At 38.1% G+C, this 24781-nt stretch overlaps 4 protein-coding genes across 4 annotated transcripts; all 4 read left to right on the top strand.

Annotated features, from left to right (window-relative positions):
* Positions 1–507: 507 nt before the first annotated feature.
* On the top strand, positions 508–6568 carry LOC106157890 (uncharacterized). The gene is made up of 8 exons (XM_087017377.1): positions 508–738; positions 1549–1761; positions 2280–2561; positions 2891–3073; positions 3419–3634; positions 3927–5537; positions 5807–5894; positions 6081–6568. Exons 2-8 carry the CDS (start codon positions 1560–1562, stop codon positions 6298–6300), a joined length of 2802 nt encoding a protein of 933 aa, XP_086873503.1. The 5' UTR covers positions 508–738; positions 1549–1559; the 3' UTR covers positions 6301–6568.
* Positions 6569–7725: 1157 nt separating this feature from the next.
* Positions 7726–13278, top strand: LOC106157889 (uncharacterized). Its single transcript, XM_013533682.2, has 6 exons — positions 7726–7965; positions 8755–8928; positions 9359–9559; positions 10123–10998; positions 11545–11635; positions 11933–13278. Exons 1-6 carry the CDS (start codon positions 7905–7907, stop codon positions 12069–12071), a joined length of 1542 nt encoding a protein of 513 aa, XP_013389136.2. The 5' UTR covers positions 7726–7904; the 3' UTR covers positions 12072–13278.
* A 1428-nt stretch (positions 13279–14706) lies between these two features.
* Positions 14707–16321, top strand: LOC106160292 (MAM domain-containing protein 2). The gene is made up of 3 exons (XM_087017386.1): positions 14707–14888; positions 15295–15483; positions 16077–16321. Exons 1-3 carry the CDS (start codon positions 14762–14764, stop codon positions 16259–16261), a joined length of 501 nt encoding a protein of 166 aa, XP_086873512.1. The 5' UTR covers positions 14707–14761; the 3' UTR covers positions 16262–16321.
* A 339-nt stretch (positions 16322–16660) lies between these two features.
* Positions 16661–21271, top strand: LOC106173300 (uncharacterized). Its single transcript, XM_087017379.1, has 4 exons — positions 16661–16950; positions 17598–19637; positions 19843–19930; positions 20246–21271. Exons 1-4 carry the CDS (start codon positions 16710–16712, stop codon positions 20466–20468), a joined length of 2592 nt encoding a protein of 863 aa, XP_086873505.1. The 5' UTR covers positions 16661–16709; the 3' UTR covers positions 20469–21271.
* The last annotated feature ends 3510 nt before the right edge of the window (positions 21272–24781 follow it).

The following is a 24781-nucleotide window of genomic DNA, read 5'->3' as shown; positions in this document are numbered from 1 at the left end:
CACGGGGACAGTTGCGTTAAAAGGTACGTCATATGTAATTTGTGACCTCCCACCCTGGGTATGTCCTAAATCTATATTTATGAATTTATTCCACCTTGATATTCAGGTGTATATCAAAAGCATTACATCAGATAATTCCGGAACTGTGTTTAATCAAGCAATATCTAATGAATCAATTCCATAAATAAACTTGCAGAATTAGTATATAAGAGAGACTTGGATTGGATTTGAGGAGACTTCAGACAATGTGACTCGGATCGATGAAGGTAAATTTTCACTCCTGTTGTTGTTTACCTATTCCCATGTCTCAGTGACAAACAATCTCTACTTGAGTTCAAATGGGTCAACAAGGTTGACACATTCCAACCTCTCCGTAGATAATGCCGTCATTACACAAGGTCTGCACGCACGCACACGCACACACGCAGGCACACACGCACGCACGCACAAGCACGCATGCACGCGTGCGTACGTACACACACACACGCACACACACACACACACACACACACGTATATATCTGTAATGAAAAATGATGATCACATTTTATCCATGTTCTAGAGTTATCAGTCCAACAGTCTTCACCTTCCCAAAAAGTGCTGGTAAACTGCACATTCGAAGAGCCGTCCATATGTAACTTCACATACGACAGGAACCACGGAAAAGCAGAATGGCTGAGGCACAGCGGAAACACACCTAGTTCCAACACCGGACCCAGTGAAGATCATACAACGGGGGGTATGTAGATATACAATGTATTGTTTTACGATACTTGACGTTGGCTAGGAGCATTATCATGTTTTATATTATATACATATTGATCGACAGCTTACACTGGTGTATATAATTTGATATGTAAGTGGCCTCCAAGATCATCAAAAGTTGCAACAACGTTGTAATCCGCCCTTTATGTTGCCTGATAAATGATATATAAATGTTTTCTTAATCTCGGTAGTGTGGTTTATGCGTTTGTTTTACTTTGATTGTCTCAAAACTTCCAATACGTCATCTGTCAATTTTTGAGGTTTATCATACCTCGAATACAAAATAGTAATATAGTGATAATCATGAGTTCCAAACTGTAGGGTGACCAAAGTTTATTTTGTGGGGTTGCAAATAGGCAAAATGTGTATATTTATAGATACTATCATCACATGTACTTATCTGATCATTGTACACGTACTAGTGATGAAAAGAGGGGAACAATAAACATGCAGCTAGCGATTAACACCATTTACTATTTAAAAGTAAATAAGATGCTTAATATAGTTATATGCATGCTTAAAGGTATAGCACAAACTACACCAAATGTAAGAATAACACAAACTGAACTTTATGGAAATAAGTTTATTCAGGTATACTGTGTATAGTCTTCATGATGTAGGCCCCTACGTTAGTTCATGTGAACACTTTTTTCTATCGACATCCGCAGTTGATAAGCTTTGAAATAAGAAAAAAATATGTTTGATTGGTCGCGAAGGAAAGCCATGTTTTATACACGGCGTTTTTGCTCTGCTTTCCATACAAAATGTGGATTTTGTCTTCTAGGTGGGTACTACATGTATATGGAAGCAAGCTATAAATCTAGGGGCGATGAAGCCAGGCTTTTATTCCCTCGGTTCACAGGGTCAAGACAAGTGCGCTGTGTCAGTTTCTTTTACAGTATGTATAATGTTGGTTCTAAGGATGTCTTGGGAGAGTTAAAACTCGTGGCTGTGGACACAAATGGAGCCATCGAAAGGAGACTATGGTCAATTAAAGGTATTTCTTGAGTAAAAAGGAAAAATAGGAACTGCAAATTTTTAAATAATGAAAACAGTTAACTCCAACTAGTTGTGTGCAAAAGTGATAATGGATTATTATCTAACAGCTGTAGAATAAGTGCCCAATTGGGTTTGAAAAAAATCATGCATTCGTGCTCAAATAGTTATATATACTAAAAATCAATTGGAACTTTGTTTTTGGTACTTTTGGTTTGTCGATTACCACTATTCATCCAATTCGATATGTGCCAGAAAGTCCAACATAATAATCAAAGGAACTTGGTAGATGTAAATGTTTATAAAACAACATGTTCATTTTGGTTCTTGGTCGCAGACCATTCTTTAGAAAAACAGCAGGAACAAGTCTGTCATTTATTCTTGGATTAAGTAAGAAAACTATTCGGTTAGAGAAAAAGGGTTGTTTTTACTTGCACCAAGTCTCCACTGAATGAAATATTTTGAAATATGCATTTTTATTATACCCTCGTATTTACGTTCATTGGTCGTTTTAAATAGGAGGTCAAGGGCCGGGATGGAAAAATGCGACAGTGAAAATTCCCGCTGGGTTCTTTGACCTTGCGTTTATAGCAGTGCGAGGGTCTTCCTACCTTGGAGACATCGCCATTGACGATGTAGTGCTGGAGGAAGGAGAATGTGTAGAAACCATGACAACAGTTAGTTTCACCATGACAACCGATAGCTTTACTGTCAAGAGTCACCCCGTGATGTCAACTGAAGACGTTACAGTTGACATCACCGCACCAGATGCCCCCACAATGGCAGACCAGGCATCCGCGGGTTTGTACTCTTTTGTTCATTCATAACTATCTACCCTGATGCTCTGCATGATTTTAATGCAAAACAGGATGATGTGTTGAACCAATAAACTGTTGACCTGGCGTGATACAAGGTGGAGGTATCTGTTAGATATAACAGAGGAGAGATTCGAGATGAAACAATTGTCACTGCTGTCCCCATCTTGTAAAAATCAGTTAGACAGGGCATCATCTTTTAGTCTAGAGATCCAAGTTCTTTGGACGAATAAAATATATTGTTTATATTGTAAAGACGCTGAATCGGCCATTTTGGGATAAAATATGGACTAAAACGGACCTTTTTACTTCCAGGCATGACAGTTTATTCCGCATTAACACAACAGCCGCCAGAATTTGTATTAAACTGCACATTTGAAGAGACCTCCATGTGTAATTTCATGTATGACAAGAACCGCAGTGGGGCAGAATGGATAAGGCACAAAGGTGAAACACCCAGTAGTAGCACGGGACCAGATGGTGACCACACTACAGGAGGTATGAAACATTTTTAAAAACCTGTTCATCCCTTGCTGATATGTGGCCAAGTATGTCATTTAATGTCATAATTTAGAGGCCCAGAAACCCATTCACTAAAATGGAGCTTGCCAGCATTTCAGCGGTTTACGTATTATTTATGTTGTAGAAAAGGACGGTGTACACGTTCATAGCATATACCTAAATTTAGCTACAGAAATAGTCAATGTTGGGTTCATCAAAGCCACAAACATATGAAAAGATTAAATATCCAAGCATGTTAGTGATTTATATAAACGTGAAAAGATAATTTGATTTATGTCTGACCGCGATGATCTTTATTTTTTTAACCTGTGTCTTTTACAGCTGGTTATTATGTATACATGGAGGCAAGTAGGATAGCGGTTGATTCTGAAGCCTGGTTACTCTTCCCGCCATTGTTGGAGAGGATGTACGCTCGCTGTCTACGTTTCTATTACCACATGTATGCTAACGTCAGTGCCCCAACAGTTGTTGGGTCATTGAAGGTGGTTGTCATGAACTCCTCTGGGAGCGTTACTCAGACTCTGTGGTCAATGAAGAGTTAGTTTTACTTTTATTACATCAATTATTGTGTAAAGGTGGCGTCTTTCAAATACAGAAAGAGGATCAGAATTCTAGTAATCAAAATGTTGGTACATACTCATGTTGCTTTATTCAGTCTGAGATAAAATGCAAATGTTAAAGAAAAAGGATAACCCATTCCACTGGAAAACATTGGCAGTTTAGTTCTCTTTATAAACAATCTTTTAAACAAATTGTACCTGGGCTCATTGAATTGCATTTTTTTTCAATATCTGAACGTTCCTAAGAGAGCAATTTATCTTTCAAACAGATAATCAAGGTCTCGCCTGGAAAAATGCCACAGTAGACATACCTGTGGGAGCTACTAGTCTGGCATTTGTGGCAAAACGAGCTGTTAGTTATCTAAGTGACATTGCAGTTGATGATGTGACTATCGAAGGTGAGCCTTGCGTTGGGCATATAACTTCAGATGCCGCTCCTACCACAGTGTCCTCATCAGTTGCTTCTACGACGACCAATCCTACAACTACCGCAAATATGTCTACCACCACAACTACATCCCCCTTAACTACGATTACCACTCCTACAACCACTTCTACTAGTACCGCAGCAACGCATACCACTATGACAACACCTCCGTCAACTACAACAGCCACACCTACCACTATGACAACACCTCCGTCAACTACAACAGCCACACCTACCACTATGACAACACCTCCGTCAACTACAACAGCCACACCTACCACTATGACAACACCTCCGTCAACTACAACAGCCACACCTATCACTATGACAACACCTCCGTCAACTACAACAGCCACACCTACCACTATGACAACACCTCCGTCAACTACAACAGCCACACCTACCACTATGACAACACCTCCGTCAACTACAACAGCCACACCTACCACTATGACAACACCTCCGTCAACTACAGCAGCCACACCTACCACTATGACAACACCTCCGTCAACTACAACAGCCACACCTACCACAACCACACCTATCGCTGAGACAACCACTCTGACAACTATGAAAACCACGCCCACCACTATGACAACACCTCCGTCAACTACAACAGCCACACCTACCACAACCACACCTAACGCTGAGACCGCCACTCCGACAACTATGGGAACCACGCCTACCACTGAAACAACTGTGCCTACCACTGAGGCAACTACTCCATCAACTGCGACATCCGTGCTAATCACAACCACAGCTACACCTATCAATATTGCAACCATGACTACCACTGCAACAACCCTGTCCACCACTATTACTACGTCATCCTCGCCGATCAAAACCCCTCAATCAACGATGATATCGACGCCCATCACAAGCACTCCTACATCTACAGAATCGACACACATCACAGCCACAGCTACACCTATCAATAATAAAACCACTTTGTCAACTGTAACAACCAGACAAACGACTAAAACAACCAAGCCTGTATCTACGATAAGCATGCAAACCACCACGAGGAGCACGCCTACCACTGCAAAAACCACACCTACCACAGTGACAATCACGCCTACCTCTACTACAGCCACGCCTTCTACACCAACAACTACGCCTACCACTGTAAATGCCACGCCTACCTCTACGGCAACCACGTGTGCCACTGCAAAAACCACGCCCGCCACTTTGGAATTTACTACGACAGCAACAACCACACTGTCGTCTTCGACTATAGCCTTTACTGGTTCAGCGTCATTAACACGGCCGTCTGTTGTATTAACCACACATCCTGATGCAAAAACCACGCCTACTGTTTTATTAACCACACCTACTGCTGTAATGACCACGCCCCCTGCTGCAGTGACCACACCTAAGATGAGTAAGACAACGGTCGACCCTAAAGATGGTGACAAAGAGAAACAGAAGAAAGGCAATGACGATGATAACGCAGGTACACACACACACACGCAGATCATGCTATTATAATAGAGCAATGTGAAACCAACTATTTAAACGTGCGTGTGTTGTTGTTCTCACTTACTTACAGTCATATCAAAACCTTACCCTGCTATTGCATTTGTTAAGAGTAATGCAGTTTCCTTATGCCTACAATATCTGCGGTGTAACAACTATCATCCATTTATCAATTTATTATGTCACATACACAGGTGACATGTTGAACCGCTATAAACACTGTAGTATTCATGTATCCTGTTGTAGGGCAAATGATGCCTATAATCGCCGGAGCGACCGGTGGTGGCGTTGCGGTGCTTTTGACTATCCTTATTATTGTTATTCTCATGAGACGGTGAGTAACAAACAAATCCTTTTATTGGGCTTCTGTAAAACCTCTTGTGCATTTAGATATATTTGAGAAAAAATATTACTAAAATACAATTAAGGATGTTAAGCTGCTGCTATTTGTCAAATCGCTATATTAAATTTTTATCCTTTTAGATTCATTGTTCATCAAATTTGATTTTTTTTCTAACAGGCGCAGGCAGACTCCGTACACTGATATCTACGAAACTCCCAGTCCGCGGAGTAGCATGTATGAATCTGGTGTGTTAAAAATAGAAAACCCCACTTATGACGTGACACTGCTTCCCCCGCCTGATGTCGTCATTCACAGTCATGACGTCACGGATACCCAAAGACACATCCAGGGCAAAAACGGCGAGGCAATTTCAAATACACCTACTACAGAAATATAGAAATTGCTTTTAAAAATTCCTTCAGTTAAAGGGAAGGACAGCCCATGGTGTTTTGTGGACAATGTGTGACTCTGTTGGGTGCCTGTACATTTATATGAAATTTGCAACATTTTGTTTATCATTGTCAGATAATATACAGAGGAAGCATATACAGATAAGACGGAGGTCATCAAATAAATTAATGGGCATTTTGTAATGATCGATTAATGTAAGTCTCGGTGTTTATGTTTTTGAAAAGAGGAAACATGATTTAGTTTACGACCTTTTGTAAAAAAGATAACATTAAAAAACAGCTTCCTAAAAGTTTTGTGTCATCATCACCATGAGACTCAGCGGTTCAGATAACTTTTGTAAAACCTAAAAGAAAACACTGTCATAATATTATAAAAAATACATAGTATTTTTACTATCTGAGAAAAGACAAACCAGGCAGTTAATGTATCCCGGTTCGGATTTCGATGTTCGCTTAGCGAGCTGCAAATAAAAGTTACCTTGGTGAAACTTCTTAACAAAGACCTAACGCGTTTATTAAGGCATTGGCGGAGATAGGCCTGAGCATTTTTTCAGTGTAAACGTATGATGCATCTGCCGTCGTTGATAATTCACATTATAAGATTAAAGGTTTATTCAAATAAAAACGATTTATCTGCTTTCAAAATAAAACAATGGGTTTTTATTACATATTCTTGTGTTTTATGTGCACGTATTTTTGTAGTTTTTGTTCAAACATATCGATTCTTTCATTAAGATTTCCTTCAAACACCATCTTAACAACCAAATCTGCCTGAATAGCGTTGTACAACATTAGGGTGCAAATGATTGTGTTTCGTGAGTTTACGGACCCACTTTTTATAACACGTACAATATGAAGAAAAATGAAACTGATTGCCTCCGATGGGGTTGTAGTTTGAAAGGAGCATTAGTTTTGACGTTTTCAAATCAAACACTGTAACTATGTGTAGGCTATATCATTGATAAGATGCACAGTGCGAACTTCTGAACATATATCTCGCCCGTCATGTAAGGGTAAATAGTGATATATATATCAATACAGAAACGTCTTTGACTGAAACTCGGTTGAGGTCGCGGTTGAAAAAGGGAGCGTGAATTAATTTGTTCCATGCCTGTTTAAAGAAAAAAAGTGCATGGCCTATTCAGTATTTTTTGTGAAAGGGTTGCAAAAAATTGCATTCACATAAGCGTGTTTAATACTTTAAAAATCTATCCAAATGTATATATCTCAACATGAATAAATGTACTTAGTGATAAAGGTGTAACGGGACTGTCCCTTTCACAGGAGAACTAAAAACTGAAAAATTAATTTTCATTAATTATTTTGTTACTTGTTATGTTTACAAGACTGTGTGAATCATAAATGTACTTTTCCTTTTACAGTATTTAAATTAGCTATATTAGCTAGGATTATACCAGTCATAACAATTAACAAACTGTCCCTAGACAAGATTAAAAGTCGAACGTCATCTTTACTTTGAGGGGTGACTTGTAAATGGAAAGTCCTGGCAGCGTACCTCTAATTTGCTGGTGTTTTCATTTCCTGAATTCTCGTTAAAGTACGGTAAACCTCACCAGTACCAAACGCGGCTATGACGGGCAGAACGGTTCGAAGATTACTGAGTTGTTTGATGGCGACTGCAGGTCTTCTGGGTAAGTGTTTGTTTTACTGAGAACGTTTTGAAATGTATGGTCCAATGGAGGAAAAAGTAAACATGCACTGAATGTCATCCTTTTGATTTCAGGCTCCTCATACTCCTATACAACGTACATGTAAACTGGCCAATCAAACATTTATCTTCTCATATAGACCAGGCGGCAACATTTTATTCGGTTTATATACCTTTCCTTATTTCGATTCAAGTTAAAGCTAGCTTTAAAAATTGCAATGACATAATATTGCTAAATTTGCAAGGAAGAAAAAAATTTAAAACTGGTATAATTTATGAATATACATGTACTGGTATTTGTAATGAACACAGATGGAAACACACACTCACCTATAATCGGATGCCAACCAAGGGGGGGGGGGTTGAATCAATTTACACAGTTTAGTGCATAAAACTTACGTTCCTTGGTGGAAGAACTACCGTCTAAATATGGAGGTAAACAACTATACGTATTTTCGCGTAATATTCCTGCTATTTTTGGTTATCGATTCCGGTTGTTTACCTGTGCTACTGTATTGTTTCAAATTGTCTTTGCTTAATTGTCATGTTTGTGCTTGACATAATCAGGAGACACACGCTCTTTTACAGGCATTACATACCATTTAAATACCATATCAGATTTGATGACACCAGGTTTGAATGTCCTATCATAAATAAACACAGCTGGATTCAGTGTCCAATACGCCAAACATTTGTATAACTGCTAGCTACACATCACCTACGTACATGTCGTCATAAAAACTGATGTAATTCATGGATTTTTCCTTTTTAGGTTTAACATTGGAACAGGTAATAGAGACACCACAGGGCATTTTGTTGAATTGTACATTTGAGGAACCGTCTATATGCAATTTTACGTTTGACAGAAATCATAGTGATTGGATATGGCACAGAATGGGGACGCCAACAAATGACACAGGGCCGAATGGTGATCATACAACGGGAGGTTTGTGAAACATGATAAACTGCTTTTAGCATATCTGGTATTCATAAGATAAGTGCTTGAATGGCGTGAGGTATTAAACAATTCTAGTTAGGGCATATTTGTTAAAAACCACAAGGAAACCAAAAGTGCCTAAAAATCAACTTCTTTTCAGCCATTTTATTCAATTTTGTTGAGTAATTTAACATATCCCTGGCGAACATGTCATTCCTACAGCAATTCAAATATTTTGGTGTTTATAACAAACATGTCTATGTAGTATCCAAAATATTAACTTATGTATTACCCAATCCATTTATATTAACTTTTATACCAATTGTATTCAGTGATTTAAAATATATCAAATATATATATCAAATATATTTTAATACTAAAAAAACTGTGGAAGTTGCTTAATGTTCAATGACATGCATTTTTTTTTCTAATTTGACAGTTGGGAATTACATGTACATGGAGGCAAAGGGCAAAGTTCCAGATTATTCCGCCCGGCTGATTTTCCCCTTTATCCAGGGAATTTCATTACAACGCTGTCTACGTTTCTTTTACCACATGGAGGGCATTCTTCTCGGTTCTCTGGAAGTTGTATCAATCAACTCTACCGGGAGTGTTATTTTAAGACATTGGTCAAGAAGAGGTAGGCAATGAATGCTTAGAAAACAACAAGAATACAAACATGGTAAAAGGCCATGTTCTTTTTAAAATATGGGTGATACTACTAAATGTCAATAAATATTATAAGGGCACATTTCTAAATAATTTTGATTGCACTTTTTGGCGCGAATACCAACTAATACCAAATCAAATAGACCTGTTACCAACACACCCAGGCAAAACCATTTTAATAATTAACTGTGCATTCAGTTAGGGGAATTTTACAAAAAAAAAAAAAAAAAAAAAAAAAAAAGAGAGAGCCAATAACCAAAACGGAGGGTAAAAACTTCTCACAGTTATAGACAGCATTGGCAAATTACAATTAATTAAACTTAACGTTTAAGGTTAATAATGCCCAATTATTTCATTATTTTCATGTTTTCTTTAATGTCGATCTATGTGCATTTACATGTACGCAATATGCTGGCACAGGGCAGTATTAAACTACTGAGACATTTCAAGTTGGCAAATGTTTGTAATGTAGTAACTGGTGAGGTAACTGGCTTGACTGCAGGCCTGAATACGTGTCTTTTTCGTATTTAACAGGGAGACAAGGACCGGACTGGAAACAAGCAATAGTAAATATCACAGATGGAGCAGGCGACTTAGCTTTTATAGCAGTCCGTGGGACAAGCGCTTTAGGAGACATTGCCATAGATGACGTAATCATTGAAAATGGAACTTGTGCAGGAAACGGTGACGTGGATATTCCAACGACAACAGATTATTCATTCGAAACTTCAAGTATTTGGAATAATGCATTTTCTGATATACATACATATGAGCCCAGCACCGTTTTGGTGACGGATAACTCATATATAACTCAGTCGTCAACGTTTTCGAACATGTTTTCTGATACTACTGGTGTAGGGAATGTATCCACGCAACAAGTCTTTGCTTCGTCCTCAAGTGTAGCACAAGTACTTTCATCTTCTTTGGATACATATTCTTTGTTACCTGGTGCAACACCTTCGTCTTTTTCTCCTCCCTCTGTTGCTACGACTCAGTTGTCATTGCCTAACCTATTAGTTGTCACCGCAGATGCGACTCTACAAGCAGTTTCGTCGTCAAAAGTAACACCGTCAGCGACAGCGTATTCACAGCTCGAAGTCACAACTCATACAGAGTTGAATACAGTTTCAGAACAGACCAAAGGAGTCGCTTCGAATGAGCAGGTGTCTCGTGTGACAAAAACAATTGACGCAAACCAACCCTCTGCGACATTTTTCGTGAATGTGGGAAGTAGTCATACTTCACCTTTCCTGACCGCCTCGAATGTCGCCAGTAACGTGATTAATTTCGAAACAACCACTACAACGACTAGTTTGATTTCTGCTACAACAAATGGTGATTCGAATGTCAAAGCTTTTCCAACAACGGAACCAAAGCAAGGAAACAAAGACAAAAACAAGGGAAGCGAAGGTAACGGTACATTTGTGATTTTCGGCTTGTCTTCAATAATCAATAATAAGGTCTCAAGTTACTTTCTTCCAACATGGACAATTAATTATCGGCTTGCGTATCATAGGATAATGTGGGCAGTAATTAGCTGTCATTTGGTTTTTATTATGGTTAAAATGGGTACCATTTGGATTAGGCAATTTCTAGCCCGCTAACACATCCTGTTATGAGCAAAACTCTGTAAGTACGGGTTTATCTGTGGGTTTCACATTAAATGGAGTATTCTGACGTCCAAATTAGGATCATGTGCTATCCATCTGTAAGTAAAATGGTCAATATGGCCAATGGAATTGGGACCTTTGAGATCTACGACAAAATCTAAATGGCCCCTATGCTTAGATTTGCTGAAATTGCATTAATTTTAAGTAATTTTATAAAAATATTCTATCGTATATTTTTAGCATTTTTGACTATTTTCACTGATCAACTTTTGTACCATGATGCATAATGATACAATGAAGTACTGTCACCGGCTTCTAAATGATTGAATGTGGTTTTCTGTTTGAGGTGAAATCATAGCTATAGCCGCTGGTGCAGGAGGCGGAGGACTTCTGGTCATAATTTTAGTAACTGTAGCCGTCATCGCTGCCGTAAAACTGTGAGTCAACTCAAAGTTAACAGTTCACCCAAAGTATCTCTTCTTCAAACATAAACTACCTGCATACTTTCAAGCGTGTTTTAATACAGCATGTTCAGTTTGATTCAATTGTTGTTTTGTCGATATGAACGCCATCGATTCATCTTCACCTTATGCGTTGCCACTCATTACACAGCCATTTTAACGTTTTAACGTTACTCTTATATTTTATACTACTCACCGTCACACTTCCTACTACACGTATCGTTTTCTTCCACACATACAGGTACATGTAGTTTAAAACCGTATAATTTCCAGAAAGCAGAAATCAGCGGTCGATATCTACGAAAAGCCGGGTGATGATGAGGAGATTGGTAAGGGTTCCCATAGTGCTGATAAAGAAGCCGATGAGCTAGAAACCAACACTGCGCAGCAAATGGAAATGTCTCCACAATGACATTTTACATATTGGGAGAACTGACTTATAACCTTTGATTCTAACCAGGCTTCGTTCATAAGAAAACTAATGTCATTGTCTTCCTGACGTCAACAGATGATGCGATTATGCAAGAAGCATCTTGGGTCGATCATCTTAAGACCTGTTTCCATTGGGAATGGACCGAAATAACATAGGGCGACCAATCTTAGTAGGCCGTATTTATAAGCGCAAGTAGCTCACTGGTCTGACCATTACATAGCAACAGTTATGGCTTTCACAAAGTGTTATCCAATACAAAGCGGAGTTGTCTGGTGACGCAATAAAGGTTATTTTAGACTCTGTGCTATTTAGGAGTAGAACTAATTGAGTAGACACTCGGAGCGCCCTGTGTATTCAAAAGAATTGTTTTATCCTCACATAAGGTGATTTGCAATTCTATATGAGTACGTGACATCTTTATCTTTTCACATATTTCTACTGTATACCTACAGATTACGATGAGTTCCAATTGATGTATATAAACAATATTTAATGTCCACTGAATTTTTATATGTAGCAGTGCCTCGAAAATCGGGTCAGTTGTGTTTGTTAACCAGCTTATCGAATTTTAGGGCCTTTAGAAGATTTGATGTGGTAATTCTGTAAAGTGAATTATTTTTTTGGATTGTATTTTCTCTGTTTTTAATAAGTCCACATATTGTATTGTACTTTATAAATTTCCATCATACCTAATAATTTTGTCAGCTTGTAAGCTTATATACTTACAAATATTTTGGCTTAATTGGGTATTTTATTTTATTTTATTTTTAGCCTATAATATTCTATCTGTACTGTTCTATCTGTCCTAAAACATCCTTTAACCGAAGGCCATGTTGTAGTTTGATGGGTTGGGTTTCAGGCAAATCAAGCTGTTTCTGTTAACCAGCTGTATTAAATGAACTCATTTGAGTTACATACGGGATTTCTTTTTTTTATAATTAAAGCACTCTTTCCTGACATAGGAGTAATTTTTGCTCAATGCGTTTATCAGGTAACATGCATCCATGAAAGTGAAAGTGTCACCCAAAACAATATAGTCAATCATTGTTTTAAACCCTATAAAGATTAAAATTAAAAGTCAATGCAAAGCTTCTTACTGTTGCATGCACGTGTTATGCGCTGTCTCCTAAGCGAACCCCAGGTACATTTGTTTGAAGTAAAAAAAAAAAAAAAAAAGAAAAAAAAACAGTTTCATATACATATATATTTACACATGTATGTATTTCAAAACGTCCAAGTTTTGAAAATAAGACCACCATTATTCAACAACTGTTGGATTCTTTTTAAAACTTACCTTCGGCCAAGTAATTAACCTCAATCTGCGACGGGTGCGATCATTCTAAATTATTATAAAGTTTGGCACGTTGACTTAAATTCAAAAGTTACCCCTTATCAATAAGTACCATAGGTGACGCTAGTTCAACGGAAGGTCGAGTTGTCTTGAGATAAACAAATGTCCATTTATGAAATCCTCAATCGTGTTAATATTTACGAATGCTAGGGAAAGACGAAAGGGAGACTTATTTTTCTTACTCATATCCGGAAATAACGCTTGTGGATATTTCACACACACTTCCCAGGGAAAGATGGCAAGACCAGAGAAATTCCTCGCTGTATATTACTTCATATTGTTCTATTTTACAACAGGTAAGTAACATACACTCATTCGATACTATGATGTGGAAACTAAAGTAAAAACAAGCCCGTATTTAAACATGTTTTCTAGCAATATGGCAGGGATTTCTTAAATGGAAGGAACTTCCCACCTGAAAGAAAACAAATATTTTCATTAATATTCATACTTAACATGCCTATAAAAATGTATGTTTCTGTCGAGAGTTAAATATAAAACAAAGAGAGAGGAGATTCCGACTACACAATTATTCCATAATATCTGTTTAACGATAAAGACAAATTTGAAAAAGCTTTTTAATTGCAACAACTAGCTCAAAGGCATCACGCATATCTTTGTAACATTAGCACAGGCTATTTTAGAAGCAGTTGTAGACTTAACAACTTATACTTAACAAAATAACCCCATATATGAACTCTTTGTATAGCTAGCTACATGTATTTCTATCATCTAGGACACCGGGTAAATGATAAAGTGGCGGAAGTGGAATGCACCTTTAATGAACAATGGTGTAATTTTACACAGCTTGTTTCCCTAGACAACATGCAATGGACGTTAAGAAGAAACGGGGACGGTATGTCCATGATAATATTCAACCTTTTTAATGAGATGAGAAGTAAAAATTACATGCAAATACTGTATGTAATAAAGGAGCAAAGACCAGTCTATGGTATACGTAATGCTTAAAACAATTTTCAAATTTCTGATCTATGTATGTTCTTTGGATGTTTAAAATTGCAGAATTAAACAGCATATGAATAACATTAGATTGAAAAAGGAGAAAAGGATTGCTTTGTTATGCAATGAGCAGAAACGACATGTAGAATGATAATTATGATCTATTAATGAAATATTAAGACAAAGAGACAATTTCTATTGCCTTCCAAGGGGTGTATGAGGAACACTTCCTTGTTCCGGGTAGGCTAAGTGCAATGTGTGAATTTTACAAATTTTGTCTTTTGCCATTACAGGTGGCTTTGCGCATGTCATTGCTAACACGACTTTAAAAACAGACGCTGTACTGAGGTCACCGCCCATGCCGCCGCTGTACATACCGCGGTGTCTCGCCTTCCAGTACCGCCAGATTGGCGTCTCACTGACGATAGATGTCGCTGTTATGTCTGGAAACGCAACTCAGATTGATGTGATTTGGTCGTCACATTGTAAGTGACACTCGTGAGACGTAAACCAACCAATGTAGCCTCATGCATAATTCACAGTTAATAATGATATCTTTTACTTAAATACTTGTGTGATTAACTCCCTCAATGTGCAGACTGCCGAAAAAAAACTGTGCTTAGGAAGGAAAATACTAAAATATGGTATATTGTGTAGATCGTGTCACAAAACGAAAGGGTCATCTATATAAACACAGTACGTAGGCCTATATAGGCCCTAACACGCACCCTCTCTCCAAAATTCCAACAGATCATCATACTGATATGCAGTGTCTCAAGGATCAGTAAAGCCGACTTGACTTGTGGACCTATCATATTTCATAATCCTCGTTAGCTGATGTAATCCATATTATCATATTAATATCAATTATGTTATCATTTTCACCTGCAGCCCCAGATTCAGAGATTAGCAACGGGACATGGCGACATGCTCGTGTCACCCTTCCACCAGCAGAAGGCACTGGGACACTTGGTGACATTGTGGTGGTTTTTAACGCGAGTTCAACTTTGTCAACAGTACTGACACACTCCAGTCTCTCCGTAGATAACGTTGTCATCACACGAGGTCCATGTGATGCAGGTCGGTAAATACTGGGTACATGATGTGTGGTTACATTCATTGTGATTGCATGCTGAGTACTTTCTACCGATTTTGGACCAGTAGCGATATGCACCGTCTCTCTCCCTCTCTCTCTCTCGCTCTCTCTCTCTCTCTCTCTCTCTCTCTCTTTCTCTCTCTCTCACACACACACACCGATATCCGATACTATCCCCTGCTCACACACACACGCACACCTGCACACCGGATGAAAAAAAATCTATTGTGCACATGAGGACTGATCTTCAATTGATAATTCAGTTGATAAAATTAACCTCCTTGATACATGTACATACTCGTATAGAAGAAAAACGAAAAAAAAGTTTGTCAGTATTTATATCAGTGGCAATGGCAATGGGAGTGTGCACAGTATCATAAACATTTTCGGAAGACGCAAATAATCCTCATAATTTCATCCATTTAAGAATTTGGCCGTATTTTTTGTAGCTTTTCCTATTAATTTGATGGAGCTCCACGGTGGTATTGAATACAATGCACCTTGAATCAATACTACCAAATATATTGTATCATTGCTATTGGTGAGCCTGTATTCCGAATATTATCCGGCATTTCAGAAATGACATGCACATTTGAAATAGATCAAGCATGCGGCTATCACGATTATGTACCCTCGAGGCTCGCCAATGAAACCACCGCCACTTGGACGGTCCACCAGGGGTATACGCCCAGTAGCCAGACTGGACCAACGGGGGACCACACCTTCACTGACCATACAGGTATGATATATATATATATATAGGGCCACATAATGAGTATAACAATGAAGGTATATGGTAAAAAAAAATAATAAAATCATTCAAGAGAGGTATATGTATTTTCTACATATGAAACTTACTGTTTCGACCCTCAATCGGGTTTGGAAAGTAAACGCATATATGCTACATTAGGTTAACTTTGTTATTTCTTATAATTATCATCTACACTCGCAACTAGATATATCTGAGTTTCATCAAAAGAACCGTTTGATCAGGACGGCATATGGTGCATTTGATGAAAAATAATCATACAAACAATCAAAACCTATAGCATTATTTTTTGTAGATTGCACCTTTATTGGCAGACATATAATAACAGCGTTCTGTTTGTTATTTTATTTTTTTTTTCAGAATCAAAACGGAAATTTAGTGATTTTAGCTCCAACAACAACAACAACAACAACAACAACAATAAAATGTTACCACTGTTCAATGTTAAGCATCTATCTGATTGTATGTGCTTTCATTGGTTTAGGTCGGTATATGTACCTCGAGGCTAGTGGTAAAATGCCAGATACAACGGCGACCCTCAAATTGGAGTTGAATCCACCAATGCCGTTGAAATGTGCTGTATTCTTCTATCATATGTGGGGTTATTCAGTAGGCTCTCTACGCCTGTTTGTTTTGAAAGATGACAGTTCGTCTGACGAAACCCTGCTGTGGAAACAATCAGGTATGTTACAAAAAATAAAAATAAAATAAAATAAATGGGGGACATTTTGCATTGCCCCGCACATTACACTTAACATACTTCTAGTTGGTCAAGATCTGTCATTTTCTTAGTCCAAGTACAATTCATACATATACATTGGCAATAATCAACTTGATCAGCATAAATCCCCCCTACCTCCAAAACATGTAGGTCACAAAATGGGTCGTTTAAAATGTTCAAAATGTTCAACTTGTACGGTGATATTAACTGTGGCTACATTCCAGCTTTTCTGTGACGAAGTTTTCTGGCTTTTAGCTTCAGGGGGTATACTCTAAGCGAAATTGATTTTCATTACCAATTCACATTTCCAAAATAACATATATATATATATATATATATATATATATATATATATATATATATATATATATATATATATATATATAACTTTGGACAGGATATAACACTAAATTCGAAGCAATTACATAAAATAATAAATAGTAACCCGTTTGGAAAAGACTCAAAGCCTAAAAGGTATTGTGATTCAAACCTTCATCAAATGTCACATAACCGTGAGCTATTTTTATCATCATCGCGCTGGAGTAAACCAAAAAACATATATACGGTATATCGTTCCATGAAAGTAATCATGTGATTTCCGTCTGTAGGGAATCACGGAAATGTCTGGCACGAGGCAAGGGTAGATATCCCAGAAAAATCAACATCAATTTTTTTCCAAGCAATGCGGGGTACAAGTTCCTTTGGCGATATCGCTCTTGATGACGTCATGGTTGTTAACGGTGTCTGCGCAGACAATCAGCGCCCCCTGGTAAACATCACTATGCCTCCTGCAACAACTATGTTGACTAAAACCTCCTCAACAACAACTACATCAAAAGCATTCGCTTCAACAACACCGTCAACTGCAGCCACCTCAGCAACACCTAAGACGAAAACGACCCCTTCAAAGACAACTACCTTAACAACTGCTGCGTCAACGCCAACTACTATAACAAAGGCCGCTTTAACAACAACTTTGTCTAAAACAGTTACTTCAACAGCGCCTACGTCATCAACTGCATCTTCAACAATAACTACGTCGACAACAGCCGCTTCAGCAACAGCTAAGTTAACAACAGTCGCTTCAACAACACTTTTGTCAAGCGCACCCGCTTCAACAACTACTGCAGCAGCAACAACTTCAACAACACCTACTTCAACAGCACCCGCTTCAACAACACCTACTTCAGCAGCAGCCACTTCAACAACACCTACTTCAGCAGCAGTAGACGATTCGGAAACACCTACTTCAACAGCAGTAGATGATTCAACAACACTGACTTCAACAGGGGTAGACGATTCAACAACACCTACTTCAACAGCAGTATACGGATCAATGACACCTACTTCAACAGCAGTAGACGATTCAACAGCACCAACTTCAACATCAGAAGACGATTCAACAACATCTACTCCAACAGCAGTAGACGATTCAACAACACTTACTTCAACAGCAGTAGACGATTCAACAACACCTACTTCAGCAGCAGTAGACGATTCACCAACACCTACTTCAACAGCAATAGACGATTCAACAACACCTACTTCAACAGCAGTAGACGACTCAACAACACCTACTTCAACAGCAGTAGACGATTCAACGACAACTACGTCAGCAACACCCACTTTAACCTTCACAGCCCCAACCAGAGCACAGACATCTACTCCGTTGCTTACAACTGAAACTACGCAGGCAATTGATTCAAGATCAACTGCACCAGACCCCTCAACAGCCTTAAGCAGTGCCTCACCAATGACATCTGGTGCTGCTGCTACAACCGTAGGACCCACACTTTTCAATATGAAGGAAACTGACACCGTATCAACAGAGGATCCTGCAGCACAATCGGTACCAACATCAACGAACTCAATAATCACCACATTAGCTGAAACAACGAACGGAGATGAAAAATCATTCCCGTCAACTACAGGCGCTCGCTATGCTTCAGTGTCACCAACTGCAACAATTGAGACAACTTCGGAGCCAGCACTGGGCACCTTAGACGTTGAAACTGCGACCTTCTCATCAATATCAGACACAGACACCAAATCATTGACGTCTAATTCTGAAGAAGACATAAACGACAGGTTTAAAGCGACTGCTGCGCATAAAATCACGTTTTCTTCAATATCAAGTGTAAAGGTAGTCACATTACCGTTGACAACGACAAGACATACGTTTTCTGTTAAGTCATATGTAACAAACGATGATTTAATCAATGAGACAACCAGTGCATTGCAGGAAACAAGCACGTTATCACGAATGATTTCAACAAGTGGGGATGGACGCGTGACAGCACCGTCAACAGCTGCTGTAGATGAAGATAATATGGATACATCACCAAAGACGTGGTTAAAAACAGCGATGTCTTTGGAGGTAGCCACAACAAAAAGTAGTGCTGAGACAACAGGCTCTTTTGTTAAAAACAAGCAATTGACAACGACGTCAGAACCACGCTGGACCACGCACTTCGCAATGCATCCAAGCTTCTCTAACGCAATCAAGAAAATTAAACCAACCGTAACATTTGTGTCTCATACTCAGTCTGGAGGGACAACGCCTCCTTGTGTGACCAAAACCCACCAACAGTCAACTACGCACAATGCCGAGAAGTCTTTTGGAGGGACCGTGTTAGAGTTTTTAAAAGGTAAAATATTTGGTCATTTAGACACTGTGATGTGGTGGACTTAGAAACGTGCACACGCATTGTGTGCTTTTTGGCTGATTTTTGGCTGATTTATATACATTTGGCTGATTTATATACAAATGATATATATGTATAGGATTTCAAGCTTATCTTAACACTGGTCTTCGTCGAAAATGTCAACCTAAATTTCTATATATCATTTCAGAGAATATGGCGTATACTATTATAATCGGAGCCGGCACAGCGCTCTTCCTCATCATCCTGGTGGTATTAGGGTGCGTTTGCAGGAGAAGGTAGGTGAATAAAAGACCAACAGCTTAACGCAGTCGAGACTCTTAATGTAGAATTTACTATTGATGAAAACTTAGAGGGAGAACAGGACTGACATTGTATTTCATTGCTTCTTTTATGTGGTGTTTGTAAAATGAAAGTTATTTATCTGACCAATAACTGTGGGTTTTTTTTATCTACACTGCTTTTAGATTGAAAACTCGTAAAGTTAATGCATATGCAATACCAGATTTAATCAAAGAGTTTTATTTTCATTTACTCGTAATGATATTGTAAATAGACATGCAAAGTAAATTATCTGGATTTACCTGTTCCAGGATACGTCAAAAGAGACAGCAAACTCGCCGAGCTTCGGACAAAGAGAACATCCTTATTAAACGCTGCAACAGTATTGAGAGCCAGAGATCGAGCACTGCTTCGGTTTCTACGATATACAACAATGAGGTTTACTCTGACACTGAGCAACTCCGAGGAATACTGCAGCAGCCATTTAACAGTCCAGTAGCACAAATGCGATGGTCTAATCCGGTTTACAATTAACTGTTGCACATGCAGGTGTCGCAGGTGGATCTACATGTAATTGCACAGTTGGGCCTTTAGTAGTTGGCAGGAACGTAGTGCTGCTTAACGCGAGTGTCGACGTTTACACACAGAGTTGTAAGGGCCACGAATGAAATATTTTTCATGGCGTTTTGAGCAAATGTCCTGGCTTATCAACGCAATTTAAGTGTAGATTGTTATCCCGGGCTTAAGTAACGGATGATTCTTGTCTGCAAATTTTGACTGGACTTATAAAGCTATGGAAGTTTCCAGTGCCCGTAGACAACAGCATTTTTACCGCTTTTTTGCTTAAACGCATAATATCTTTAATTAGGCTGCTGCTGATATTGTATATTTAAATAGAATAACAGAAGCACATCTTTGCTGGCATTTGCTTCCGTAATTTGAGAATTAGATCTATCTGAACGTTTTGTCTAACATAGATTTGGCAAAATATGTCATATTGTTTGTCTACTGTGCGGTTATTTAAACTTCATACAGTAGAGTGCAGATGATAACAGAGATGTATGCCCAGGCATTTAAACTGCTTTTATATCTCTTTTACGTGCATAATGTTGACATATTTTGTATTTCTTGTCTTCTTGTTTAATGGAATAAAATGATCGTTTTTTTACTCATTGTACTAACAGGAATATGCTGCAGTTGGCATGCTGGATGGGATGGGGTAGGAATAAAGAGGAATCTCGGGCGAATGGATCAGATTTTAAAATGTTACCATTAAAAAAATACGCCTGTTATATGATTACTGTTGTTATTATTTTTTATATATCACAATAACTGATGACGGGACGATCTAAATAAAATGCTGTTTTTGCCAAATTACCCTTCCTGTGTTATCGGGTGTTAGGTTATCAGCATATGAATTTGTAATCAGAATATTTTGGGGCAAAATCTAAGAACAGTAAAACAATTTTATCTTGATGTTTTCTGGGCTATGGTCTATGGCTAATTAGTGATAGATTTACCCTTTGCCAGACCGAACGAGCGTGAAAAAGTAGTAGTAAATTTTGGAGATTGAAAAACGCTTAGGCTTTGATAACCTTGCCTTAAAATATCTGTTATCGGTAAGTGGATCCGTATGCTAGAGGATCCGTATGGGACCTAGGGGGTATAATTCCGATGGTAATGTGGCTTTCTATAAAAATGTCTTCTTTGAAACGGCACAATTTAATGTGGCTTCTCAAAACAATTCAATGACACCGGCTGCCGTGATTTCTTGTCGTCACTAAGAGCACTCCTTCTTGAAAAGACACGGCTTCACTATGGACGCGGTGTCAATGTTATTTAATTTTGCATTGGTATTGGTAACCGATTGTTTTGCAGAATGAATATATTGATAAGACGCATTTAATTCATACTTTGTCCAATTTTAATTTTAATACGTTTAAACGTATAGATAAGAAACACTGTCTAGCGTCTTTGTACTCAGTTTAATCAATAGAATCCAGTTTATCAAGTAATACTGCATTTACACAAAGGTTGATCATGATAAAATATTATATTTTCTATACAAGTCTGATGTTGTTTCCCTGTTGTCGATAGAGGCCTCTGTAGTTCTTACACTAGTAGGCTGCATTGTGTTGAGAAACCAGGTATATTCAGTACAATGGACACATATATCATAACAAGCACTTCAGCATTAACCTCATGCCTAGATTTAAAAGTGTTTAGTATTATCTTACACACCCTTAGTTTAATTTTTGGTGAAATGGGAAAATGCAAAAACGGTATATTCATATAGTTTTCAGCGTGGGGAGGCGTGTGAGAGGCGGAAAGACCATTACAGGGTTAAGCGGTATTCCTTTCATGTAGGTCCGCCATATTGAGGTTGCGGACTTACTATCACTCAGCTCTTTTCATTCTGAATGGTCCCTTTGATTTTTCCAACCTTAGTTGTTCGTTTGCTAGGCAAACACTGTAACCATGTGCACGCCATATCCCTGATAAGAGTAACATACGAACGCCTTAACACATATATATCTCTCGTCATCTTGACATATGTGTAAATAGTAAGATATAGTAAATATAGAAACCTCTTTGACTGAAACTTAGTTGGGATCGCGTTTGGAGAAGGGAGCGATAATTATTTCATACCATATCTATTAAAAGAACAGACAGAATTTCTGTGTCTTCAAATACTGGAATCACGTAAGCGTAATTAATCCTGTTAAATCTATCTGATTGTATATGTGGCATTGTAATCTTGAACCCTAGTTTGGATTAATGTGCTTATTTGTAAAGGTAGAACGGGACGGTCACTCTCTCATGGTAACCAAAACTAAAAAACTATTTTTTGTGATTTGTTCTATACACGAGACTGTGAATGTAAAAGCGAGCTTTTGCTTTAACAACATTTAATATGACTGCAATGAGGTTATTTTAGTCACAGCAATTAACAAACCGCCCCTAGCTACGATCAAAATCACGCGTCATCTTGCAGAGGGGAGGTGCACTGTAAATGAAACGCCCTAGTAGCATTCTTCTAACTTGCTGGTGTTTTTATTTCCTGAATTCTCGTTACAATTAACATCCCCAGTACAAAACAAACACAGCGATGACTGTCAGGGCGGATCGAAGAATTCTTGGTTGTTTGATGGCGGCTGTAGGTCTTCTTGGTAAGTGTTTTAAAATTACTTTACATTACCCTTATTGCTGTTATACCAACATTGTTTTGAAACGATGCAGTTAGCCTGTCAGTGGCGAGTTGTGGAGAAAATAGCAAAATTCTCACAGTCGGCATGACGTCACATCCGCAACCTGTACATTCAAGTTGAGTGGGACATCTTCTGTACACACGTTTTGTGATATTTTCACCACTGTAAACATACAATTATAAATATCTTATCAGACGGTACCTGAAAGGTATTTGCATTTTAGAACTGTAGATATGTGTATCAGCAGGGTCATATTGCAGTAATACCTGTGGATATGTCTGAAAATAAGCCCCATGTTTGACAATTAACTGATTTGAAAAAAAATATCAAAAGTTGCCCAATTAACATAAACTTACTTCATATTTCACATATAATCTGTTTTCATTATTTCTTCTAAATAAGCTTTTAATCAAAATAGCTCCCATCATTACAATAATACGTTGCATTGTGTTGAGAAACCAGGTATATTTATACAATGGATACATAGGCCTATATCATAACAAGCACTTCACCGTTAACCCCATGCCTTGATTGAGGGACATTTAAATGTTATTATGTTTCGGAGAGTTGCTTCTTATCATCACTTATTATAATTTCATTAACATGACATCATAAGGAAAGTTTATTGACGTTGGCAAAAGACACAGCATACTGACATCGAAAACGGACTCTACCAGTATATGAAGATGTTTTGGATTGTTTTTGGTAAGATATTTTCATTTGCCAAATAGTTTTCAATCTAACCCTCGGGGTTGTGATTTTGATTGTGCAATGCATGTTATTTTGTTTAATTTCTACTCCAGCACAGTTTTACAGCTGTATATTCCATACTGGTATTTTCTAATAAGTAAAAGATATGGTATCCTCCTGTTTTGGTCCTTCATTTTGTTAAAATGAATAAATTAATAAAAAATAAACCGAGGGTAGCCTGTGGAATTCCATTATAATTTGAAAAATCTTATTTCCCAGTTACCCTGTTAGGCACACTACATGCTAGCGCTAACAGTGTGTCTCCCGAGTTTCATTGTGATTTTGACGACGACATGGATCCTTTCTGCGGTTTACGGCAGAGCACCGACGATAATTTCAACTGGACTAGAAATAATGGAAGTACTCCGTCGGCAAATACAGGGCCTCAACACGACCATACCACTGGTGCAGGTAGGCGAACTTTGGCAATATATATTTGTTTTGTACCTTTATAATCTGAAAGTGTTTAGTATTATCTTTTATACCCTTAGTTAAATTTTTTGGTGAAATGGGAAAATACAAAAATGGTATATTCATATAGGCATTCGGTGTTTAAATTTACTGTTCAATATTGTATTGGTAATCTTAAAATGACCAACGTAACTATAGGGACGTACGTCTTCCAAATAAACCCGCACAACTGTATCAGTGCAAGGATTTATAGATATTAAAACATTATATTGGCACGCACATCCATCAGCAATTATTTATATGCAGATTTCTTTTTCAAGAGATACATGTATCCCTTAAAATACTAAACGCATCATACTCGGACCCGATGCACCGTACATGCTTAATAAGGCACGTTACATGTAGTATACCGTGGCACATGCCTGTACTGAACTCCGCACACACCAACAACCACCCAGAAAAATGATCTGAAATATA

This window comes from Lingula anatina, chromosome 7 (assembly GCF_051362555.1).
Source record: "Lingula anatina isolate TDL-2025a chromosome 7, LinAna3.0, whole genome shotgun sequence".
Classification (NCBI taxonomy): domain Eukaryota; kingdom Metazoa; phylum Brachiopoda; class Lingulata; order Lingulida; family Lingulidae; genus Lingula; species Lingula anatina.
The sequence above is the reverse complement of the archived record's forward strand: the minus strand, read 5'-3'. Positions and strand labels throughout refer to the sequence as shown.